Source organism: Patagioenas fasciata, chromosome 6 (assembly GCF_037038585.1).
Source record: "Patagioenas fasciata isolate bPatFas1 chromosome 6, bPatFas1.hap1, whole genome shotgun sequence".
In the NCBI taxonomy this organism is placed as follows: Eukaryota; Metazoa; Chordata; class Aves; order Columbiformes; family Columbidae; genus Patagioenas; species Patagioenas fasciata.
In genome coordinates this window covers 18,749,718-18,773,594 of record NC_092525.1, presented here as the reverse complement: position 1 = coordinate 18,773,594, position 23,877 = coordinate 18,749,718, and the positions used below count along the sequence as shown (strand labels likewise).

Sequence of the window (23,877 nt, the reverse complement as noted above, 5' to 3'; positions counted from 1 at the left end):
AGCTTCTCCTTCCTTTCCTTGCAGATAATGCCATGCCCTAAGCCACTAGGCATCCTAGCATGGTAAAATACTGACCCAGGTTGGCCAGAGAGGTGGTGGATGCCCCATCCTTGGACACATCCCAGGTCAGGCTGGACTGGGCTCTGAGCAACCTGAGCTGGTGACGATGTCCTTGCTCATGGCAGGGGTGGTGGCACTGGGGGAGCTGAGAAGGTCCATTCAACCTAAACCATTCTATGATTCTATTTCTGGTAGGCCTAAAAGACATGGCACAAGAATGACAAGATGCTGCAGCTGCAAAAAAGTCAGAGGCCAGAGAATGGCAAACTCCCTTCCATGCACCCAGCAAGAAAGAAAAAGGCCAATGCAGCCTGGGCCTCTGCTGTCCTGTGATCTCCTCTCTTCCCACCCACCACTGCCTAATTCTGCATTCCTTTGCTGGGATGGTTTTCACCAACTCTCATCTCAAGCAGTCTCAAGATGCTCTGGATGTGGATTTCATTGGCTGTTGGGTGAAATTCAGGGCAGATTTGTTCCACTGCATTTCCACACATTCAGGACCGGTTCTACCTCTAAACGTGTACTTGTGCTCTTACCTTGTTAGGATCTAGTTTACATTTGTCCACAGGGTTTGAGTCCTTAATCACTTCAAGCACATCTTCACCAAACCGTTCTCCGTAAAATCCCTACAATCGAGAGTAAATGCATTGAAATAAACCATCAAATGCAGCCATCAGAGATGGGGGTTGGAGAGACAAAGGCTTATTCAGGGGAGGTGAAGCTCCATGTGCCTCCAACAGTAGCAGTGCTGGGGCTGAATGTGATCTGCTGATCCCAGAAATAAATCAGTCACATTCCAGGGGCAACAGGAAAAAACAAGCCTAACGCCCTGGAAGGCAGGAGAACTCGGGAGCCTTCCAACTGCACACAGACAGGCTGCGCGGTTCTGAACAAGCCCTCTGAGCTCACTGGGTGTCTGTGAGCTCAGCTGAAAACTGGGGTCAACACGGGATCAGCCTAGAAATTAGGTGCCACATCAGAGCGCGGCTCTGCTGGGCTGGGTGAATGGCCAGATTCAGAATTCAGGTTTTTTTAATCCTCAAATCACGCTGCTGCTTTCAGCGCAACGTGACAGTGGCTGAACTGTTGTGAGCAACAACGTGACATCAGATCTGTTGTAGTGAATAATCCAGGGTCAGCTCTGCCTTCTGGCCCTATGGACACAGAGCATGGCACGGCCCAGAGCCTGGTCCTCCCCTGCTGCTGGGGATGGCTTCACCTCTGCACAGATGAGAACAGTCTCTGACCTCTGCTGCCCCCCAAATTGTGCTAAGACATTGTCTAGACACAGATTGGTTGGCACAAAACCAGGCCAGACTAACCATTACTTGGTACAGATGATCACTGGGTGGTGCCTGGAGCAGCACCCAAGCCCCAGTTACATTAATTGGAGTTGCCTTTGCCTGTTCATGGCTGAAACAAACTTCAGACCTGTGATACCCTCAGGGGCTCTGAAATCCAGCCACTTCAGAGGCTTCAATCTCTAGGACAGGAACATTACGAAAGCAACAAAATGACAGCAAAATGCAATACTTTCTGACAGGCAGATCCTGAAAGGCATCTCAACCTTTTTTCCAGCCCAGGTCACCCTATTTACACCAGGAGGCTATCGAGAAGTGCAGACAAGGTGTGATCTGTCACAAACTCCAGAATGATCATAGCAGGTCTGCAACTTTCACTACAAGATCAAGGAAAACCTGTGGGATTCCTCTCCTCACATTGCAGCTGCAGAGGTGGTCCTGGCCACAGGACGCAGGACATCGGGTCCAGCTCTGGCCACCACACAGGTCTCTGCAAACTGTTTTGCCAAGTGACTGTTTCTCTAAGCTCAGTTTTGCGTCAGCCTCCAAGAGGCAGAGCGCTGGTTTTTGCCCAACGATTTTAATTTCCAGCACTTCCCATAATTTGGCAACACAGTTCTTAAACAACTAATGGAAAATAGCTAAACTGCAACTCGCAGACAGAATTTGAGGTTGGCCACAATCATCTCACCTCAAGCCTATGGGAAATCTCAGCTAACTTGGTGATTGCGGGTTCCTTGTAAACAAACTCTTGCTCATCCAGGTCTCCAAATTTAGTTCCATAAAAACCAACCCGGAAGTAGGTGCCAAACATCCTCTTTCCATCCTAGGTTTGGAGAAACAGAAGGTTATTTCAGTGTGGAGACATGCACACCCCCAAGCATGGCTGCAGGCAGGCTCCTGAATTTATGCAAAATAAAAAAGACATTAAAAAACAAGGAAAAAAAATAGAAAGAAGGGAAAGAAAAAACACACCTGGAATTCAGCATTAATGCATTTTAGCAGCAAACACCGCAATGAAATTATAAACTAACATGAAATTATATGAATCAGTTATGACCATTAGCCCAACCCTGCAATGACTTTTCTCACCCCAGGAAGAGTCTGGAGGTGTCAGATGTCTCCGGGGAACAGTCCAAGGCTAAGTCGCTTTGTTTGGGTAATTATTTCGGGCTCTCCAAATTTGTGCGGACAACGCTGAGCCCGTAGCTGCAGGGGGGATATTGCACAGATACCCCTTGAATCACCCACATCAGAGCACCCCATAAATTATCCACTCACAAGTAATTGCAGGATTGGGCTGAAGTCAACGTCCAGTTCACTCACACACACACACACACGCAAGTGCTTTTTAAATAGCATGTCAACTGGAAGGGGTTATGTTCTCTTCTAGTAACTAATGTCTAGTACACAGGGCCAAAGTCACTCCTGGTGAAAGCAGATGCAATTCGCTCTATCATGTACCTGCTTCCATGGGAGCCAGTGGTGAATTTGGCCCAGAAATGCAACAAAAGTAGAGAAACAAGAAAGATTTTTGCTGGATAAAGTAACGAAGAAAATCTGATTAAGAGAGAGAGAAGAAAAATGCTTTAAAAATACATCGCATCTTTGATTTTGTTAAAAAAACTCACGCTGCATGCACAAACCAGAAATGCCTTTCAGCAAGAAACTACAATGTTCACCTTTACTCTCACGAGAAAGTGTGTATATAACATAGCATATAACATTTAATGTTTCTGAATCTGGGCTAGTGTTTGGTTTCAAACAGCACTGACAGATGTCTTTGCTGTCGTGTACGATATTTTTTTTCAGTGTTTTGCTATGGCAAAATAGATCTTTTGATGGTGATGGTGAACATTATCTATGGAAGGCGAAGAGGATAAACAAGCCAAACTAAAATACAAAAACCCCTGAGGCAGACTGGAAAAAGCACTGTCACACTAGCATCCCTAGAATCACAGAATCATGGAATAGTGTGGGTTGGAAAGGACCTTCAAAGGCCACCTAGTCCAACCCTTGTCCAGAGAGGGGTTTTCATCCATCTCCTGCCAGTGCTGACCACAGGGTTTTGTCACCCCACAGCCATCCCCATAAGCACCTCCTGGTGCCACCCCCAGCTCCAAAGTGGTTACTGTTTGACTGGAACTAACACCTGGCAACATCTGGTTGCAGTTCCCCTGGGCTCCCTGTCCTTCTCCAGTGACCATTTCTCTGGACCCATATAGCAATGAGCAGCCTATGGAACCCTCCATTTACTCATCACTACCTTTGCAAAGCCACAGTTTTGGACAATGTTCCCCACGCTAAAATCCCTCGATGCCCAGTATTTCCAGCTTCCTGTGCTATTTTTTTTAAAATCAACCTCACTGTTATAGGCTCCTTTCCCAAAGTAGCACAGAACCATAGAATCATTTTGGTTGGAAGAGACCCTCAAGGTCGAGTCCAACACTGTCACTAAACCATGTTCCTGAGAACCTCATGGTGTCTTTCAACCCCTTCCAGGGGAACAGCCAAACAAAACACCTCCGAAAACCTCACACGGGGCTGGCATGCTTCATGTGGAAGCTGGTGGGATCCTGCCCCAATCCCTGGGCATAGGGCAGGCCCCATCAACGGAAGACACGCTGCTGCTCTTCCAACTCCTCTGTTTTTTCCTACCTAGTTGGTGAGTGACTTTCAGGCTATGAGATTGGGAGAGCTCAATTTCTTGCCTGGTGTTAAGAATCCAGGATGGCTCCGTACTGAGATCTTTTAATTGAAATTTAGCCAACACCAAAGTCTATTTAATCACAGTACAGAAAACAAAACAACTTAAAAATACTCCATGGTCTTGTTTCTGAAAAGAGCTAAAAATGCAGGTATGAGGGAGAAATTATTAAAAGCATTTTATCTCCTATTATTTTATGAAAAATAATAGGTCTTTGGGAGGAGAAGAGAATGAAGGTGAACACTGAATAGCCATTACAGAACTGGCAGAGCAGATAACAGCCATCATGATTTATGAAGGTTCATGGTTTGTTATTATGCATGGTAAACATCTTTCAAAATTGCTGGGAATCAAGTTTGAGTTATCTCTTGCACGCACACAAAAAGCTTTGCCAACAAGATTTGAAAAATCAGAGACAGGAGTGATCACATCTGCTTTCTTCACCAAGACCAACACAGCGGCAGCAGCTGCCTGGAGGCAGAGCCAGCCCGAAGGATGTTGGAATAGAAGTAATTCCTTCGTACACACTGTGCAGAATGCAAAATCCAACCATTTTTACCGAACTTGAGCGTTGTTATTTTCTTGCTCAATTTTAACCCAAGGTCCTTTGCAGTGTTGCCAACTATCAGAAGTCCTCCAATACTGATTTTTTGAAGGTACCACCTGTTGCTATTCACTGGCAACCTCACCTTGCATACTTTAAAAAGCATTTTTGAATTCTCATGCTGTAGCATGAAAAGGCTTTTTCCTAACAACTTTGTTAAACAAAAAGAATTAATTTGACATTTATTCAATGAACAAACACAAAAGCAGAAAAACCCACCACTTGCGTTTAAGTAGGTCTTTGAAACGGTGCCAGACTCAGGATACTTGGGTGCTTGTAGTTGGCAATACTGCTTGCCCTGGGACATGAGGTGGGGTCTTGCTGTTGGCATAGCTCTTTGGTAAAATGAAATTGGGGTTTCCACAGTGTAAAACAAAAAACAAATAGGGAAAAAAACAAAAAGGAGAAAGGGGGGGAAAAAAATCCACAAGTAGGAACTTACCACAACAGACAATAGTAAGAGTGGGGAGGAGGGTCAGCAACCAGGGCGACAGAGGAGAAAACAGAAAGTATTTAATTAGGGAAATTCCAAAAAACAAACAAGCAGCAAATTGGCAGCAAATAAATTCTAAAATAAAAAAAGGGTGAGCATCCATTAAAGTATTTAAAACAAGGAAAAAGGGCAAAACATGCAACAAATCTGAAAGCTACAAAGCACAAAGATCAGAAAAAGTGTGGCCATGAAGGAGCATGACAACAGATGAGAACAGAAACCATGGGTGTCTTTTACCATGCAGTAAAACGTGACTGAGTGATGTTAGAATCATAACCAATGACAGGATTTTCTTCAGGGGTCGATTTAGGGACAGACTAATCAAAATAGATGCTCACAGGCCTTCACATTTGCTGGCTATTGGACACAGATCATTTACACTCCTTACCACACGTTCTCTGGATTACTTTTAAACTACTGGACTTAATTTCTTGCTAGGCTGGAACTAAAACTGATATTCAGATATCATTTGCCCAAATTATTTACATCACACAACGCAAAAGATTTTTGTTCTTAGCCCCAGTTTGGGAAGCATGGGTTTAAATGCTCTCCTGCGGCGGAAACGTGGAGGGAGATGGCCCATGCTGAGCTGCATGATTCACAGAAGAGCAGAGATCAACTGGACAGCTGAAGTCTAAGCAAATAATGTAACATCATCTTCACAAAACATTTACAATGTCTTCTGAGACTTCTGGACGCTCATGTGCCTGCTGTGCCGACTGGGCTAGGGCCCGAGTTTCCAAACTCTCTCTGCTGCGGACAAAGCCGATGGCTTTGCCCATCTTTAATCCAATTGTGTGGTTCTCGTGGTGTATGTTGTAGAAACATGAGCCAACAGCCTTGACAAAAATGAGAGCAGCAAAACTGACTCCAGTTAACACATTTGAGCCATTTTACTGAGGGATAACAGCTACCTAATGAACTGATTGCTCTTAAATTAGCAGAATGAAGCAGCCCATTCTCCGAGATATGGTCTGTATGCGCAGGAAACGAGTTTTGTGTTTCAGTACCTCTGAGCATTATTGCTTAAATCGACCCCTGTGGGTGGGGTGAAAATATGGTATGAAGGGATGATTTTCTGTGTCAATGCTGATGAAAAGAAATATAAACAAATTATAAAAACAAACTAGTGATGATACAGTGGCTCATTCACCAAAGAACCTCATTAGTGGAACACGTCAGCATCCATGCACTACCTAGAGCTTCTTATGAAGAATTTCCTACTACAACCACAATCGGTTTATTGGTATTTCTTTGGTTAATGAATTGTTTTAACAGCAGACAGCAACAGAAATACCCACAACTAGCACATGTGGGCAAGCGTTGGCGTGAGTCATCTGAAAAATCTATTAGTGTTCTTTACTAACTAGAATGGAGTTACCTACCTCCCAGCCAGTACTCTGTGTAATAAAAAGTAAAAAGCGCATGTCACAGAAACCAAAAAAAGAAGTTTCAAAGGCCAAAACATGACCAGCAATGTAAGGTATCATAAACCTGAAATGGTTTCAATAATTATACGACATCATGCATCCAAAACAGTCTTCTCTGCCCCAGAAGGACACTCACGAATTGTCCTCTATCGGTACATTTAACCTCAGAAATCTGGCGATGCCAGAACAGGGAGAAAACCATCAGACCCTCAACTGGATCCGATTAAATCGATGCACTGATCTGCATCTAGCTGGTGGGTTTTACACCATTTAAGTTTAGAAAGGTTCCTTCAATTATTTGTCCACCGTATGAATAGACAAGTAAACCCTCAACACTTCTGAACGTTACCTAGCTGGCTAAAGGCAAGATACGGCGTCTTTCCCAGACATACAGCATGCAAAGCACAGGTTAAAATAACATCCGAAAGGAAAAACTGACAGATGGTTGGAATTTTTAACTCTTGGATATTTCGGAAGTTACAATGACACTTGGTTATGTTTCGTGTTCTCTCATGTTTCTCATGTTAAATGTCCAGAGAAAAAAAATCCTGTTAGTGATCCTTTCATTTACTGTGGATCACCACTGGACAATTCTTGCGTAATCTGTTTTTTTTTTTCTTTAAGTTAGTTTTTATTTGCACTGAACGTTTGACGTTTTTTCACAATTCACATTGCAGCTGAAAATTCAAATTATTACCTGGTGAACTATCTTGCTGAATGCTTCTTGGAGTTTACCATGAATAGTAGACAGCTTCTTGGCATCTCTGTTAGCTTCGTGGATAGGAATAAGGACTTTGTAAACCTCATTAACTGCTTCATACATGCCAGCCTACAAAAATAAGGTCCATCAGATTCCTCCATCAATTCAACAGCAAGAATGACACATACTACCAGCATTTAAATGATAAAACTGCAAAATGAAAAGGTGGCACTGTGATGTAATCAGCAGCTTTTCTTAAAATATACACACACAGGAATGGAATAAAATACTCAGGTACCTTGGAATCAAAAGCCTACTGCACTACACATTGCCACACATTGCCACTAATTAATGAGATTATTAATAGAATAAAAACTGGGGTATTTTGGATGGATACGAGCACAAGAGCATGGCACAGCCAGACCACAGCAGGGGTTCTAGGTCTTTGCTCTGGAGTTACTGTTGTTTGTACTTAAATCCACTGCATCATGTTTTATATTGTGCTGCAGGAAATAACTCACTTGTTTCCCTTGGCTTCTGATGGATCTGCTACTACCAGCTCGTTAACACTGATCACATAAAGCTCTTGGGCCACTCTTTTTGAACAGGAGGAAAAAACATCACGGCCCTTCTTAACTGTTGTGAACTCCCAAATGTGCAGCGTTGAAGTGAAAAACACCAGAAACTGGTCCCAGATCTTGCTCTTTGCAAAGCTTACTCCAGAGGGCAAAGCAAGTTGCCTTGAACAATTAAAACTCCCAGTGCTTCATGCAAATTAAGTGGTTACAATAGAGTTACACACAGAGAAAACATTGTCATTCATAATGCAAAGCAGTATAAGACTGCTGAAGAAGATAGGTAAAGAAATTAAAGTCTTCTACCATGGAGAAAGATGCTGCAGCCTGTTCCAGCAATCCCACCAGACCAGCTTCCGTAAAATACTTTCCAGAACAGATACCTTCTTCATCTGGTGATACAACATCATCAGAAACTGCTGACTCTTCCAAAACATTAGAAGATATGTTCTAAGGAGACATAACATAGATGAAATATTTTTACTCAATTTAAACAACAATCAAAATTCTCAATTCTTTGAAAGTCAGATGGGTTTCAGTCAAATCCGAAAATTTCTAAAGAGGCAGCTTTCACACGTATTTTGTTTAATTTCCTTCTGAATCAGCACGGTACTTCAGCAGGATAATTCCTACCTGAAATGTAACACACCCTACAGGGAGGTATTTTCGGTCTTCCAGCATGCTGAGATATTCAGCCACCAAGGCTGCGGAGTGGACCAGGCACTGGGCTGACTCGGCGTGGTTGCTCCTCTCCGAGTGCTTTCCAGCCATGTTCTGCAGCCATGTCAGGCGCAGGTCAGGGGAGTTCTGATAGCCCTTCGCAATCCTGATTGGAAAGAAAACCTCCATGATTATTATTTAATTACTTCTGCTTAAATACAACCACACTCAGTGCTAGGCTATCTAGAAATACACAACATAAGAAGCTATATAGATATAGAATCATAGAATCATTTCAGTTGGAAGAGATCCTAGCACTAAACCATGTCCCTAAGAACCTGATCTAAACACCTTTTAAACCCCTCCAGGGATGGTGACTCCACCACTGCCCTGGGCAGCCTGTTCCAATGCCCAGCAGCCCTTTTCGTGAGGAATTTTTTCCTAATATACAATCTGAACTTTCCCTGGTGCAACGTGAGGCAATTTCCTCTTGTCCTGTCACTTCTTAACTGGGAGAAGAGACCAACACTCTCCATGCTACAACTTCCTTTCAGGCAGTTGTAGACAGTGATAAATTACCCTAAATTACTTTCTGAGCCAGTTAGTGATGAGCAAGCAACTGCAGCTACCGTCTCACAGCAGAATGCTTTTATGGGTGACTGCTGAAGCTCCTAACCAAAGCTCATAATTCACTTGGAGACTGGTAGGAAGTGTGGGTCAATCACAGCAGACCTGCCTGGAAGCCTTCAGGACCATTGGTGCAGACACCACCACATAATTTGGTAGCTGGCATCTTAACATGGTTCTGGAATATCTTTTGCGCATGGAGACCATCATATGTACCAGCACCAGAAAAGCCTTTCGTGCAAGCAGGTCCTGGAAGATCGTTAAGTTTGCCCTGATGCGAGCAGGGAGAGTTGTCTGTACTCAAGTGGAGGATGAGAATGTCAGAGACTCCTGGGGAAGGGAAACTACTTTTATCTAAGATAAGGCACATAAGTGCCAAACAAAACCTATCAATACCACATTTAAATACAACAGACAGGTACATATTGGTGCATGAGCACTAAGACCTGGAACTGCTCCAAAAATAAGCTCCTTTCCAACCAAAGTGACTCTGATTCTATAAGGACTCAAATGTGCAACACCTGGGTCCAAAACCAAGTAGCAAGTAGCTGTGTTGTTTGCAGATGAAATCTGAACTACGTCAAACACTGTAAAACATGTTTAAGTTCAAAGTAATTGCTAATAAAAAACAAGTAATCAAAGTTCACAGCAATAAAGTACCTCACGCTGTAAATACAGGAAGGGTAGCAGGTACAAGGTTTGTTCAAACACCACATGGAGCACTGATATCTACTGTCCCTCCAGCGCAATGGTTATAAACTCTACCTGTACATCAAGTCAATCAGCATTTCTGGATCTTCCTGGTGCTCCTTCATTTTCACTGTGTCAGAGAGGATCATATGGAGGTTGAACACTAAATCCTGAACCTGTAAAAATATACTGCTGTAATGAACTGGCAATGAGATGTGAGCTACATACTGCTGTGTTTGGAACACAGACACTCTGAAGCTTTGTGTGTTTGCACCTTGTCAGAATTAATCACGAACCCGAGTTTTATGTACTTAGATGCTAAAAAAAATAATAACGTACCTCCTTCAGGGAGTTCATGCAAACTCCAGCTATAGATGGAGGTCTAAGAACAGCCTGTTAATGAACTACACATTACTTCTCTTGTGGTATTTCTTGTACCTGATCAGGAAATGTTGTCTCCCTAAGTTCCAGATCTTCTTCAGCATATGTCAAAATAGTCTTCAGGGAACGTCGCAAAAATTCCTCATTGAAGTTCTGGGATGTCCCCACCAGAGATGAGAGAGACATGGTCACCTGCATTTTCACCCTGGCAAAGTTCTGCAACAGAGAAATTATTACGGTATTTCAACAACCTGGAAACACTTCAACAGTCTGCTGCAACACCACTGCTCTGCTCATGACACCCTCCTCCTGACAGACACCTGATCCAAAAAGAGGAAACACCAGTTTTGTGAAAAGGATTGTCACAGAGAAGTGATTACAATAAACCTCTGGTGCTACTGACTTCATAATCTGAGGACAGAATTTTTAGTTGCAGGTGACGGTTCTCCTGCAAAAGTTTAAGTTTTTTCTCCTTCTCCCTGTGCTCAAGGACCCTGAACAGGATGATGCTCAACTCCCTCTCGTGAATACACCCTTCATTCTAGACACTTGCTTTTGGTCTGGGCTGGCCTAAAAAGTGAAGTCACAGTTAATTTGTTGCTATCAAACCATTAACAGTCCCTGGGCCCAGAACCAGCAAGTCTCTCTGGATCTTCTGCTCACTGTGGGGAACTGTAACCAACCAGAGATGTCTGTGGCAGAGCTTTCACGTCTGTGAAATACCAACCAAAGAGTTAAGGTTGGGAATTTTCTTGACAATTTAAAGTGCACATGGGTGAGTCAAGCTAAGATGTAATTAGAGGTAAGCAAGAGCTGAATGAAAACAAAATCCCAGCAGTCCCCACCCGTTTACGTGGAATAACCTAATGAAGTGCAGCAGGATACTCACGTTCCCAATCTCAAAGTTTTGCCTCATGAGGAGGTAAAGTGAGGCACTGGCGTGTGACCGTATCGTGCTGATACTGCTGCTACAGTGTCGCAGGAGCCGCAGGCACAGATCTGCGCACTGCTCCGTCTCTTCTTCAAACAGCAACTCTGGGAACTGGAAACACAGCACGTGACGAAATCAGCGTTTGGACAGGAACACGCACTCGTGTTCCATAACGCCAGGGCAATTCTCTGCACTGAGCATACACTGGCACTACAGAAAGTCCAGTCCCCTCTATTTGAGGAGAGAGGTGCTAATTTGAATCACTTCCCTTGTACAGTGTGGCAAAAGCAGACTCACTGGTAGCAATGGAAGGCAACTCATTTTACCTAGCCCCACAATTTGTTTCTATATCTAGACCCTTACACTGATTTACATCAGTTCCAAAAACTCAGGCTTAAAACTGTAAGCTATTCCCAGTATACCTACAGAAACTGCGAAAATTGTTTAAATTATGGGCCCAGTAAAACAAACCCACTTTAAGTGAGATTCATATAGCTTAAATTCCACCCATGTTTTGTGCTCCCTGCTGTCAATGTGCCTCTGCCTGCTTAGCATGGGCCAGAAGGAACCCCCACCACGCTTAGGCTCTGCAAACTGTAGCTTGCGTGCAGCCATCAAACCCAAAATGCATAAACACAGGATACTGATCATGAAAACCAGTCAGGATTTATCGACCCCCAGACCACACTTCCTGAAAATCAATATTGCACAAAATAATAAATGCTTGGTGAAGTGACCCCAGTGAAAAGGAAGAAAACAGCCCCATCCTCTATCAGTGCTGCTCAGGATATATTGTAGCATCTGCAGACAATTCACCTTTGAAACCAAAGCCCTCTGTGTGGCGAAGCAGTGTTGGAGATAAAGTGCACTTTGGTTGCAGGCCATGCTGTGCAGAAGCACCTTCAGCACCCCGCCGAGGATGCTCTCTTTGGACTCCGTCACAGAAACAGTCTGCAGTCAAAAGTAAACCAAGAGTTGCATGAGCAAAAATCAGCCCTCGTGTGTGTGTCAGGGGAGAACAACTCTGCTGAAAAGCCCTTTGGAATGGAGAAATTACCCACTAAAGCACAAGTGTGATGGGAGTGGCTGAGGGACCTATGGGGTTCAGCCTGGAAAACAGGAGATGAGGGGAGACCTTCTGATCTCTGAACTGCCTGAAAGGAGCTTGGAGCATGGAGTGTGTTGGTCTCTTCTCCCAAGCAAGAAGTGACAGGGCAAGAGGAAACAGCCTCAAGTTGCACCAGGGTAGGTTCGGATTGGATATGAGGAAAAATTTATTCCCAGAAAGGGCTGTCAAGCATTGGAATAGGCTGCCCACGGCAGTGGTGGAGTCACCATCCCTGGAGGGGTTTAAAACACACAGAGATGAGGTTCTTATGGACATGGTTTAATGCCAGGGGCGGGCTATGGTTGGGCTCGATGATCTTGAGGGTCTCTTCCAACCAAAATGATTCTATGATTCTATTCTATATTCTATTTATCTGGGCCTGCAAAACAAGTCACATTTCTGAATCAACCCCCAGATAATGAAAATCTGACCCACGTGCTAATGCTGCTGGAACGATGGAGCTTTCCAGCCAATGAGGCTCTGAACTTTGGGGACCTTGTTCTACTAGATGGAAAGTGGATTCCTCGGGTGCAAGGTGTAACCCCCAATATCCCCAGGTCTCCCTGCAGCTCAGGAGTGGATCTGCTCCTGTGTCCACCTGCTTCCAGCCCATGCCCGTTCCATTCATACAAAAGCAGGGGATAAAACTGCCACGTGTCTGTGCTGATCAGCAGGGACTGAGAACATCACTGGGCTGCGCACACAGATAAAGGAGCCCAGAGGTTTCCCTGCAGTACAAACATTAAGTACGGAGTCAGGAGACTGACCTGGAACTCAATGACTTCAGGCAGATTTGGGAACGAATCAGATGAATCAGTTAGAATAGGGCAGAACTTGGAAATTTTTACAGTTCACTATTGAGTTTTATGAACATCTGCTTCATATACCACAATAGTGAAAAACTTTCAAAAAGACTGAAGGAGAGTATTGACATTTTAAAGCAGATTGTCCTGGGCTGAGGCATTACCACCCTTCCCGCTGCAGCAGGGTGCTTGAACAGTTCTGATGGCGCTCAGGCAGTTAAGAGCAGCAGGAAGGTTTTGTTTAACATTCGGCTGCCTGGCCAGTTGACCATAATGCTGTTATATCTCTATTTTCTTACCATCCTTACCTGTACAACTATCTCTAGTGTATCCAAAATAATCAGATTCGCTTCCGTTGCAAGATTTCCATCAATAAGTGCCTCGTGTTCTATCTCTGCCCTTGATCTAATAAGAGAAAGAAAGCAATAAAATCACTTTCTGTGTAAAAAGCAGACCTACATATTTTTCGGTCAAAAATATTTTCACATTAGCAGAAAACCCCCAGTCAAAATGCGTACATTTACTACTGGACAACACTACAAGGATATTTTACTGCATCCATTAAGAGGACAGGAAGAAAGACTTGGGTTCTTTTACACATAAAAACTTACACAGGATTTATGTTCGCCATGCTCAGGAGAAATCACGTTACTTTCTGCCACCTCATTACTCTCCCAGGAACACAATAACAGTTCAGAATCAAAAAGCCCAACTCAAAACTGGTTTAGTAGCATCGTTAGGCATGCAACAGCACAACCAGGAACAGAACATACGGCTTTATGTTATAGGCTACGGACACAAGGTGGCGCTACATGAGCTAGTATAACATTACATACCGGCACTGTTGATCCCTGCAGCTAGACTGGTTGTAGCATAGTCTGAGGGTGCGATTTTTGCCCGTTTAAGCTACATTATATTACAGTTCTTGAATAAGTTCAAGAAAAATGGCACCATTTGGCTGTTATTTGCCAGGCACTCACTTTTCTAGAATGGCTTTACAAAGCTCATACACCCCCTCGCACCTGTGGCCCTGGGAATTCAGCAGCAACCACCGAATTTCAGTGGCAGGAGCTGGATTTGGCAGAGACTCAGCAGGGTATCTGAAGAGCCCAACTGTGTCCTGTCCTACCGCATGTGCCACCTCCGACAGACACAGGAACTGATCAAATCCAAAGAGGACAGCAGCTGACTCGGCTCTGGGACCCAGATTGCAGCAAGCCACCTGCCATGCTCTGAAACTGGGTCATACACTCATTATTTACTCTTCAGGGTCCAGAAAATGAAGGTTTAAGGCCTAGCTCTCTATAAAATAATGCCATCTGCATAAAATGATACCACCTGCAATCAGCTGTACGGCATTCTTTGTGTGAAAAGTCTTGTTTAATTAATTTCAAAAGGCCAGACTCTGCCTATGCGTGCAGGACACGCAGAGTCGGAGGAGTGGAGTGCGATGGACTCGGGTCACAGTGAGGAAATACGGGTTAAAAAGCACATTTGTAGAGTTATTTAAGCAGATTATTTTGTGGGGCGAGATACCATCCTTTGAGCATCAAGGTATTGCACAGCTGTTTAACATGGACAGGAGGTCCTGCTGGGAAGAGGAGAAAGGGCTCAGACCCAGTGTCAGCAGTGAACTGATTAGTTTTTCAGGCTGAATTTTAATCCGGTGTAACTCTGTCCACAGCTCTGGAGTTGTGCCGTGGTGCAATTTATACCTACATCGCTTCATTAGTAGGTTGAAACACACTGGTCATGTGGCTTTCCCAAGGTCTCAACAGGACTGGAGTCTTGGACAAAAAGCCACTACTTGACATAACTAGAGACTACACTCTGGTGTTGGACAAAGCAAGTGGAAGCTGTGAAGATGTACTTCCAACTGCAGGAAGTATTAATGTCTTCCAGAGTAAAATTCGGCCTGATCTCCATCCAGGCTTTGAGGACCCCATTTCCCAATATCTTCAGAGCTTCATTTGGGCTGAGACTGTTGTCCCAAGTTTAAGAACAAGGCTTCTGCCAGGAGGATGGGGACTGCGGGTTGCAATTTGAGGAAACAAAAACGTGCACAGCAAAGCTCAAACATAACTCCTGAGCCCTCCAGATTAAACCACACTAAGAGAGGGAATTTTAGAGGAAATGGGTGTAATATGCAAAAAGAGCTTGTTTCAACCAGTTGCACACACACACTGAAAACTTCTGCCAAGCATCACAAACAACGCTGTGATGATTGAGGCTGCAGATGTACAAAGCACCAATTCATAAGAACTGCACACCAATGCTACAGTACCTGGCTGGTTTGTGGCTTCTAAAAGCACAGCACATGTGGAAAAACAATCAAAGTGATGGATTAGGACAGGAAAGGAAAGCGAGCTTTGAGAACTCCAGAATGCTCTTATGGAATAAAGGAAATATGACATGAGATATATATGCTATCTATGAACACTGTTAATGGATCTTCTCTCTAAATTAAAGCTTGCTTCAGGGGTTTGAGAAGGTAAAGGTTTGCATCAGTCTCTTTAAATCTCATTTTAAAATCAAAGCAAGCAAGGGACAGTGTAAAAGCAAAGAGTTAGACAGGGCAGTGCTGGACTAAAAGCTATTTGCACACTGCCAGCCCGGTTCCAACTGAGGGCCCAAACCTGCTCACACGAGAGCTAAGTGAGCCGCTGCCATTCACCCACAGGGAGAGACACCCCGCATTCCCACATTGGTAATGTAGAAGGATAAGGTAGAGTTACTTGTCAAGCTTTTCTGTGTTTTGACGCCAGTGAGTCATATCCTTTCTCCATCTCAAATTCTCTTGACTTCCAAACGCGCTCCCAGAAGGACTTCTCTCTGCAAGAGAACATGAAAACGATAGCAGCCATCTAATGCTAACTTTTTTGCACGGGTAGCAAGTTTGGATTTGTTCACAAGTGACAGGTGACAGCAAACTATGACTTCTTCAAGCCCAAGTCTATGGCACATACCCAAGATGTTTACATGGCCCCTAATTTTGTCACTGCTGAGTGGCACGAGAGGCAACTTTGTGTGCAGTGGTTTTGTACACAAGAGAGCAAAGAGCAACACCTTGTGTGCTGCCAGATGCCAGCTCACCACAGAGCTAACAGAGAGAGGCAGCTGAGGTGTTCAAACCAGGGAGGTGGCTGCCAGGGATGCTAAGAGATGAGGACTGATGCCTGGGTGCGTCAATCCTCACCAATCTGATTTCCCTGTCCTCAACTGGCACACAGGAATGTTCTCTGAGTGGTGCTGAGATCCCCTTTCCTACTTCACAGTCTTTTTTTATGTGCAGGGAACTTTCAAGTAATAAAGGCAATCAGGTCAGATTAAGAAAAAAAATACAAAGGTCCCCATCTCTCTTAAATATCTCTTCAACTTAGCCCAAAATGATGGGCTCACAGGTACCAGGATGCTTGTGGCAGAGTAGGAGCCCAAAGCCACTTCTGATTCTTGTCCTAACCCTTGGGACTTCCTTTCTCCCAGACAACAAAACCAGCAAAAATCACCACAAGGTGCTTGTTACCCAAACTACTGGCTATTTCAAGCCTCATTAAATCAGCAGAAATATTCAGGCATTTTCAGAGCTATCAAAGCAAGACCAGGCAGTCTGGTTTCCACTCTGATACTTGCACAGAACATAAAAGAAGGCGGCTGCGAAGGATGCTACACCAGAAGAAGTTCAGGCAAGAACACCCCCTAAATAAGACATGATCACATGTGCACAAAAGCAAACAAGTAGCAAACAAACCATCTGTAGATGGAACTTAGGAAAGGTGTCCTAATTTTGCAGGCCCAGTGAAGCATGCTGCAAACTGCAAACAGCATTTTCTAGGGGCCTCTTTGCCTGAAGATCTTGATGGGTATTATCTCACACCATGAATGGGTGTAAGTAATTGCTGGGTTTGGGAATAGCAGTTTTTGGGAAACGGGGACAGCAGAGAAGACTTCTTTACTCACCCAGCTGTCCTCTGCTTCTTCGGACCATTTCCTGTCTTGCCCCTATGCTTCCCAAAATAGCTTCTTCAAGTTTGGCTCTCATGTCTTTTGACTTCTTGAATGTCAGACTATTCATTCTTTCAAACACTTTCTTGCCCTGCAAGTTTCAAAAGAGACTATGAGGGAAGATTCTCTCAATCTCAGATATTTTCTGAGCATTAGCAACCCAAAATATCTTTCCTGTCTAAAGACATAGGTCAAGAAAGAAATACAGGTTTAGTTGCTAGTCAGATAATCCACTCAGACTCCAGCACTGCTATGGAAAACTCTCTTCTTGTTGACAGTAAGCAAAGTGGCCACCAGCCACCTCTTTTCCCCGCAGTAGTTCCCAAATGAGTAGCAAGCAGCACAAACTGCATAAGAAGTGAAACAAGGCACAAGACACTTGCATGGCTGAAAAGTAAACGTGGAAAAAGGCTAGAGGTTGCACAGACAAGTGCTAAGCCTTGGGATTCTAAATACAGGAAATACTTAGAGGGGAGCAGGAAATGCCTTTCTGGAGTCGTGTAAAGGATGGGAGTGTAAAGTTCCTTGGCAAGCCCTAGGAGGAACTTCAGGACGTTTAAACAATATCGCAGTACCTTGTATTCAAAGCAGGATACGCAAAGATAAAGCAAATCCAGCAGGCGATTGAGCTGCAACACTGAGAGGTCTGTGAACCATTTCTGCAAGACGCTTTCATCTGCGTTCTTGAGCACCCACAAGAGACAGATCAGGAGGCTGCGGCTGGACTCTGTTGAGAAGGTGGAGTGCTGCCTGCCGCTCTGAAACAGACAGGTCAACACATTTGCCACGCTGTATTCTACATCCAAACACTTCAGTCATCACTAAAAGAATCTGCACCACCTACCATCCCAGCCTAAATAATTACCAAATGGGAACAGAAGGTGAATAGACATTTTTTACTAACAACCAGGAGATACACATTGCTCCTTCTCAACTGAACAGCTTGCACATAGCCAAGCCACAAGAGTGAAGCGGTAGTTTGAACCAAAATAATCAAATTTTAAGAATGAGTTTCTGTTCAGGCATCAAAAACTCACTTCCCTTGAGATGCCTTTAATAACCTCCAGCAGGTTCACAGTTACACAGAGGGGTTCCATGTATCAGTGGCTCACTTTGAGTGTGCATAAAACCCAACAAAATGGGGTCCTGATGCAGGACTAAAAGCAGGACTGAGAAATGGAACGGCCTGCCTGCTACTGGAAGGAGGAGAGAACTGAGAAGAGAACAGGGAAAACAGCTCATTTCTGTCTTCAGCTAGGCAGGATTTAGACATGGAGTTTTTGCTTAGGGCTCAGAGTTCAATGACCATTGCATTTCACACAGCTTTTATCAGATTGTTTCAGCACAAGAGAACCTTTATCAGAAAAGAGAATTCTTCCATTTTCTGCGGTTTGCTGATTTTTATCCCCATCTGGCATTTTCTTATACCTTCTCTGAGACAGGCAAAACCACCTGCAAACGTGATTTGTTCCCCCTTGTCTTTCACCCTCTGTCTCCCTGTGTAACACCCAGCAGTCTCTACCACTCGTTGATCAGCTTCACAGGACCTGGATGCATAAATATTTGCTTGTTGGCACAGACTGAGGGTCAAGGAGTAGAGAGAGGTGGCTTTGTACCGATGAGGTGTGTAAAAAACTGCTGGGCCGGGTGAGCTGAGGCACTGATGTTCCTGCGATGGCCATGGCAACTGTCTGGCTTATCATGCTTCCACCCTCGCTTTCGTAATCATCGACAGCGACGCAGCTTGGCCTCCCCCGCTGGTTGTGACTCTCTGCCAAGAAACACGTGCATCTTGTCAGTCCCCAAATTCAAAGTTTCTCTCCTCACACTCCCTCCGCAGTGCTAATTTCACTGAACTGTCCAGGAATGTAAACCTAAAATCATCATGCTCATGAGGTCCTGCAAGTAAGCAGGGCTATTATTTGAGATCACACAAACAAACTACAGTTTTCAAATGCAACCTACACAACCTCAGTATCTAGAACCCTTCTGAAAATTAGACCTTTTGTGCCTTTGAGTACTTCACTTCAAGTCCTGACTTGCAGTTTTATTGTGTCATTGAACTCAAAGGCTGCAGAAGACACCTCCAAATTCCACACTATTCCAGACTGGACTCCCTGCCCTGATTTGAAATGATACTTTGCAAAGTGCCCCTGAAAAGTGCTGCTGCCAGAGCACATGCTAAGAGGAAGGAGAGGAACTCTGCTTATCCTCTGGAATTGTTATGACAATTGTACACTACATGTGGTGACTTTTCAAGCAGGTCAGAGATGCAGAGGGACAGCAGTCACCCCGATGTTAACTAAAATGCATTGCTCGTTTTTTACTTCACGCAAACAATTGGGCAAATGAAGCCTTTGAGTGTTAAGTCACCGAAGATATATTTTGCGAGTACTATTTAGGAAATGGATGCAAAAACACATACAAAGTCATAATTCAAACCAGAAACAATCTCACCCAACAGTAAAGGGTTTTGTAGTTCAATTTGAGAACTCAAACACTCAAGTCTGGTGAGCAGATGAACACTTATTCAAAGCCCAGAATATAAAATACCTGTAAAGTCATAAAGCTGAGGCACGGCTTCCATGATCACGCCAATCAGAGGTAGATACAGCATTGCCACCCGGGCCTTTACCTGTGGGTCAGCGTACCGCGGATCCGAGTCATGACTGGACAGTAAATTGTGTACCATATTGATGACCTTCTTATGCAATCCAAATAAACTGTTAAAAGAGAGTTGGGTCACGCAGATAAGTTAATATCTTCAAAGCAAACTATACTTTGTAACTAAGGTGTTTCAAAAAACAGAAAAAAATCCTGGTTTTTATTTTTAGCTTCACATAAAATGCCATTACACATATTTTTTTATCTCCCATCTGTTTTACAAATGGCTGGCTTTTCACTATGCCATCTAAAATGTACAAAAATATCTTGTGGAGGTGCACACTCAATATAATGTGAACACTCTTGTATTTTCCATATGAAAAGAAAGTCCTGGCTACTGCTATGCTGAAATATTGAGTCTACTACAGATCATCAGGAGAACTTAGGGAATATGGAAAACAGGGAGAGAAACTTGAGAGGACAGTGGGTTTAGTGAAACTATTTGATGTGTTCTTTTTTTGTTTCTATTTAACACCATTTAGAGAGAGAAACGCCCTCCTAAGATAGACCATTGCTTTTATCAAATGATCAGGAAGCTTCTGCTTCAGTTCACCAGCCCCCCATGCAATTATTCAACCAAAACAATGGACTACAGATCCATAATTCTGAATAAAAGTGTCAAAGTAATGGAGGGGTAGAAGGAAAAATAGCAACAAAAATGGCCTTCCTCATTATTAAGATGCAAACGATGGCAGGGCCCAAGCACCATGCCTTTGGCAGGACACCCTGCGTGAGCCGACTTGGTGCTCACACCTTGAAACCCCAAACTCCCCTGAATCTCTCAAGAACTCCCTCTCTGCTCCTTTCAATTCCCTCCACCACCACACCGAGGCAAAACTCTCTCAGAGCAAATAGCAGGGACCTCTGGAGCTATTTGCTTCTGTAGGCAAACCAGGCCAAGAAGACAACTTTACCCCATGCAGGAAGCAGCCAAGGAAGCTCATACATTGTGCATTAGCAAAACATTAGCTTCAGTGTTCAGACCTGAGGTATTAAAACAAGTGTTGAATTTGAGGCAGTATCCACTTTACCTGAAAAGTAGAGTTGAGTTCTGGTTAAATAAAAGACGAAAGGCTTTTGGCTGGATGGTTGGGAGTTTAAAATGATTTAAAAGATACCCATACAGGTTAGAGGACATCAGCTAGTTGTAGCAACACTTCTTTCCTCTGTTTTTTTAATCAAGCTGTAATGAGATCCTACAACTGTTTGTTTGTGTAATTAGTGAGATCCTTAACAACTAGGAAGGAAATGCTTATTTAAGTGACCAGTTCCTTCAGATTAAGGCTAAAGGAAAGCCTTTGTATTATTTTGAAGGAGTGGCACCTAAATTGTGTTTCTGACAGTTCAAGGGAAACTATCCTGCAGGCCACAGAACTGCACAGATGGAAAACACATCCAAACAGAGTAATTCAAACCTAGGGCGACATGGATTTCTTTTTCACTTCTCCAGGACACAGCAGGTACCACGGTGGATTGATCCACAGCCAAGAGGAGGAAATACGGCCCACTAATGTTTCTGGCTGATAATGCAATTAATTGATCATGCCGTCCTCCAGCCATCCCCTCTGTTATCTCAGTCCTGGCCTAAATTCATGTCAAGACCGCACAGTTTTGGAAAAATTACTTTTGTTGCTGAATACTGAGGGTCAAATTCTGATTTTCTCACTTCTGCCCTTATAACCTCAGACAATATGGACAACATGGGCGCTGTGAAACGAGCAATACGAGTTAATAACCAAAGCACCCCAGCATTGCTTGCAGAGACAGTCTGCTGAGGGTCTACAGCTGCTTGAATTCATTCTGAATGAACTCATTCAGCTGGTTCTTTCATCTGCATCTTGTAGAGTCTTTTAGATTTCCAGGACAGGATGAGAGGAAATGGTCTCAAGTTGCGCCACGGGAGGTTTAGATTGGATATGGGGGAAAATTTCTTCCCAGAAAGGGCTGCTGGGCATTGGAACAGGCTGCCCAGGGCAGTGGTGGAGTCACCATCCCTGCAGGGGTTTAAAAGATGCAGAGATGAGGTTCTCAGGGACATGGGGTAGTGACAGTGTAAGGTTAGCGGTTGGACTCGATCTTGAGGGTCTCTTCCAACCAAAATGATTCTATGAATCTAAGCATGCTGGAGGAGGATGTGATGCACCGTGTCGCTGTGCAGCGCCTCGCACAGAGGGATCTGTCTAACCTACCACCTTCAGGCACCAGGATGCTGCAGCCTGTTCCACCCACCTCAACCCAAAGAGTTCTTATAAAAAGGGTGAGCTAAAATTTAACATAGTTTGTTGATGGAGCAAGAACAGAACACATTGAAGACAAAGTTCTAACACAATAAGCAACTAGATGGACATCCCTCTCCAGTCCCGCTGCAGGATCGTGCAACTGGGAACAATTCTGAGCTTTTTCCAGTGGTGGCCAACACAAGGCAGGCATGTCTGAAGCCTCTACTAATAGCGGGCTCCTGATACTATTCGCCTGTTAAAAGTCTTCACAGGCAAGAGAGGAGCACATTAGAACAGACTGGGTTACTTTATAGGGTGGATCTACCAGAGCAAATGTAGAAGGTTGAAGCATGAGAACAGCCAATAGACTGCAAACTACAAGTCATTCTGGAAAACAATAAAACCCAAATGCATTACTGGCATACATCTCCACCAAAATTCAGGAGCTTTGATCAAATTGCACCTCAAGAGTTCAACTAGAATCAGGGTTTTTTTTTCTGTCTAGATCAGGTTTGAGGGAGGAGCCATCTCCCCACTGTCCCTTTGTGCAGCTGGGCTGAGATTACCATCCTGGTCTGAGCTTAAGTGCTGAGAACAGCAAGGAGAGAGAGCTCAAGGGGCAGGCAGGTGAGACCAGAAAGCTGGTGAAGAACAAGGGCAAACATGATGAGAGACAGGACCCGATTTCTGACCAGTGAGTGGGATGGTCCTGTGCTACAAAAAGGATTTCTGCAGCCAGCATATATGAGCAAAGATTCTCTGCTTTTTCCATTTCAGGCCAGCAAATGGACTGCAGCATGTTATGTACGTATACAAGACAATATTCTAATTTATGGCATCACTTTCTTCTCCAACAGGAAACAGAATAAATGTTTAACTCCCGAGACCTCTTGTTAAAGGGGCAGAATTAACCATGAATCATCAGCATTTGTTGACTCAGCGGGTATTTCTGAGTCCACCTTGAGAAAAACGCCTGTGAGAGAACTTAGGCTGTGGAAGCAATCAATAATTTCCATTGAAACCCATTTTAAAGAGGCAAGGCAGAATACAGCCCTAAAGAACACAAGCAACAGACTGGACATCAGGACTACAGGCTACTCTCCTACTTCAGACAAATATTTGCCGCACAAGCCAGGCAAGTCATGGACAAACTGCATGTTTGATTCTATTTGTCTATATATGTGACCTGCAGGGACCTCATCAATGCATAATTTTTGCTTAAAAAGAGCTGGGAGGACCACAAATGAAATACACTGCAACATTCAAAACCACCAGCCACAGAGACTTCTGAAGTGTTGAAAATTTCCTTGTTACAATTGAGAAAACCTAATTATCTATTTTCCTTCTAAGAGCCTCGGCTGTGCCCCTGTGGCAGACAGGGACTCCAGCATGAACCTCTCTCCCTTCTTCTCAGCTGGAAAAATGTGACTGAAACCATGTTTACAGAATCAGGGCCAAGGAAGTATGAAATATGAGTGGTAGGGAGAGAAAGCAGATTCTTAAAGAACTGGTTTCTTATCTGCTCAGCTCACAAATTTAAATAAAATCTGGCTGTGGCAGAACTTTCTTTGCATCCACAACTTGCTTGGAATTACAGAAAAGTATTGCGGGGAAAAAAAAAAAGTAAAGATTTACCCTTCTGCATCAGGATCTAAAATGACAGCCAGTTCTGTCAATACAAGCCCGGCCAAGTAATGCTGTTGGCGGAAAGGCACAGACAATTCAAACATATTTGCAATCTTCTGGTCTTGGACATTTGTGGAGAATCCAGAACTCTGCAAAAAATCAAGTTTCAGAAGTTGCATAATGAGGTCCCTTGGAACACAGAGTCAAAGCTTATGAAATACATTAGAAGCAGTTTTCAGGACTAAAGACAATCTCACATAAAGTACCTTTTCCCTTTTTTGTTTGGATCTAGCCAC

The 23,877-nt window shown here is 43.8% G+C and overlaps 1 protein-coding gene across 15 annotated transcripts in view; it reads right to left on the bottom strand.

Annotated features, from left to right (window-relative positions):
• The window catches only part of DOCK7 (dedicator of cytokinesis 7), a 101,143-nt gene that overhangs the window by 5,291 nt on the left and 71,975 nt on the right, over positions 1-23,877 (bottom strand). For 4 of the 15 annotated variants that reach the window (XM_065841695.2, XM_071810089.1, XM_065841698.2 and 1 more), the window contains 18 exons: positions 23,591-23,730; positions 19,626-19,795; positions 18,689-18,843; positions 17,648-17,830; positions 17,028-17,163; positions 15,806-15,902; positions 15,355-15,372; positions 13,379-13,475; positions 11,976-12,110; positions 11,118-11,270; positions 10,286-10,444; positions 9,923-10,023; positions 8,504-8,696; positions 8,177-8,320; positions 7,293-7,424; positions 6,551-6,565; positions 2,053-2,178; positions 597-686 (listed from right to left, as the gene is read on the bottom strand). In XM_065841695.2, coding sequence (XP_065697767.1) covers positions 597-686; positions 2,053-2,178; positions 6,551-6,565; positions 7,293-7,424; positions 8,177-8,320; positions 8,504-8,696; positions 9,923-10,023; positions 10,286-10,444; positions 11,118-11,270; positions 11,976-12,110; positions 13,379-13,475; positions 15,355-15,372; positions 15,806-15,902; positions 17,028-17,163; positions 17,648-17,830; positions 18,689-18,843; positions 19,626-19,795; positions 23,591-23,730 — 2,244 coding nt within the window. Of the gene's footprint in view, positions 1-596; positions 687-2,052; positions 2,188-4,914; positions 5,110-6,550; positions 6,566-7,292; positions 7,425-8,176; positions 8,321-8,503; positions 8,697-9,922; positions 10,024-10,285; positions 10,445-11,117; positions 11,271-11,975; positions 12,111-13,378; positions 13,476-14,624; positions 14,659-15,354; positions 15,373-15,805; positions 15,903-17,027; positions 17,164-17,647; positions 17,831-18,688; positions 18,844-19,625; positions 19,796-23,590; positions 23,731-23,877 lie in introns of those variants that run through there. The other 11 variants (XM_065841696.2, XM_071810093.1, XM_065841699.2 and 8 more) reach the window with 6 other exon arrangements.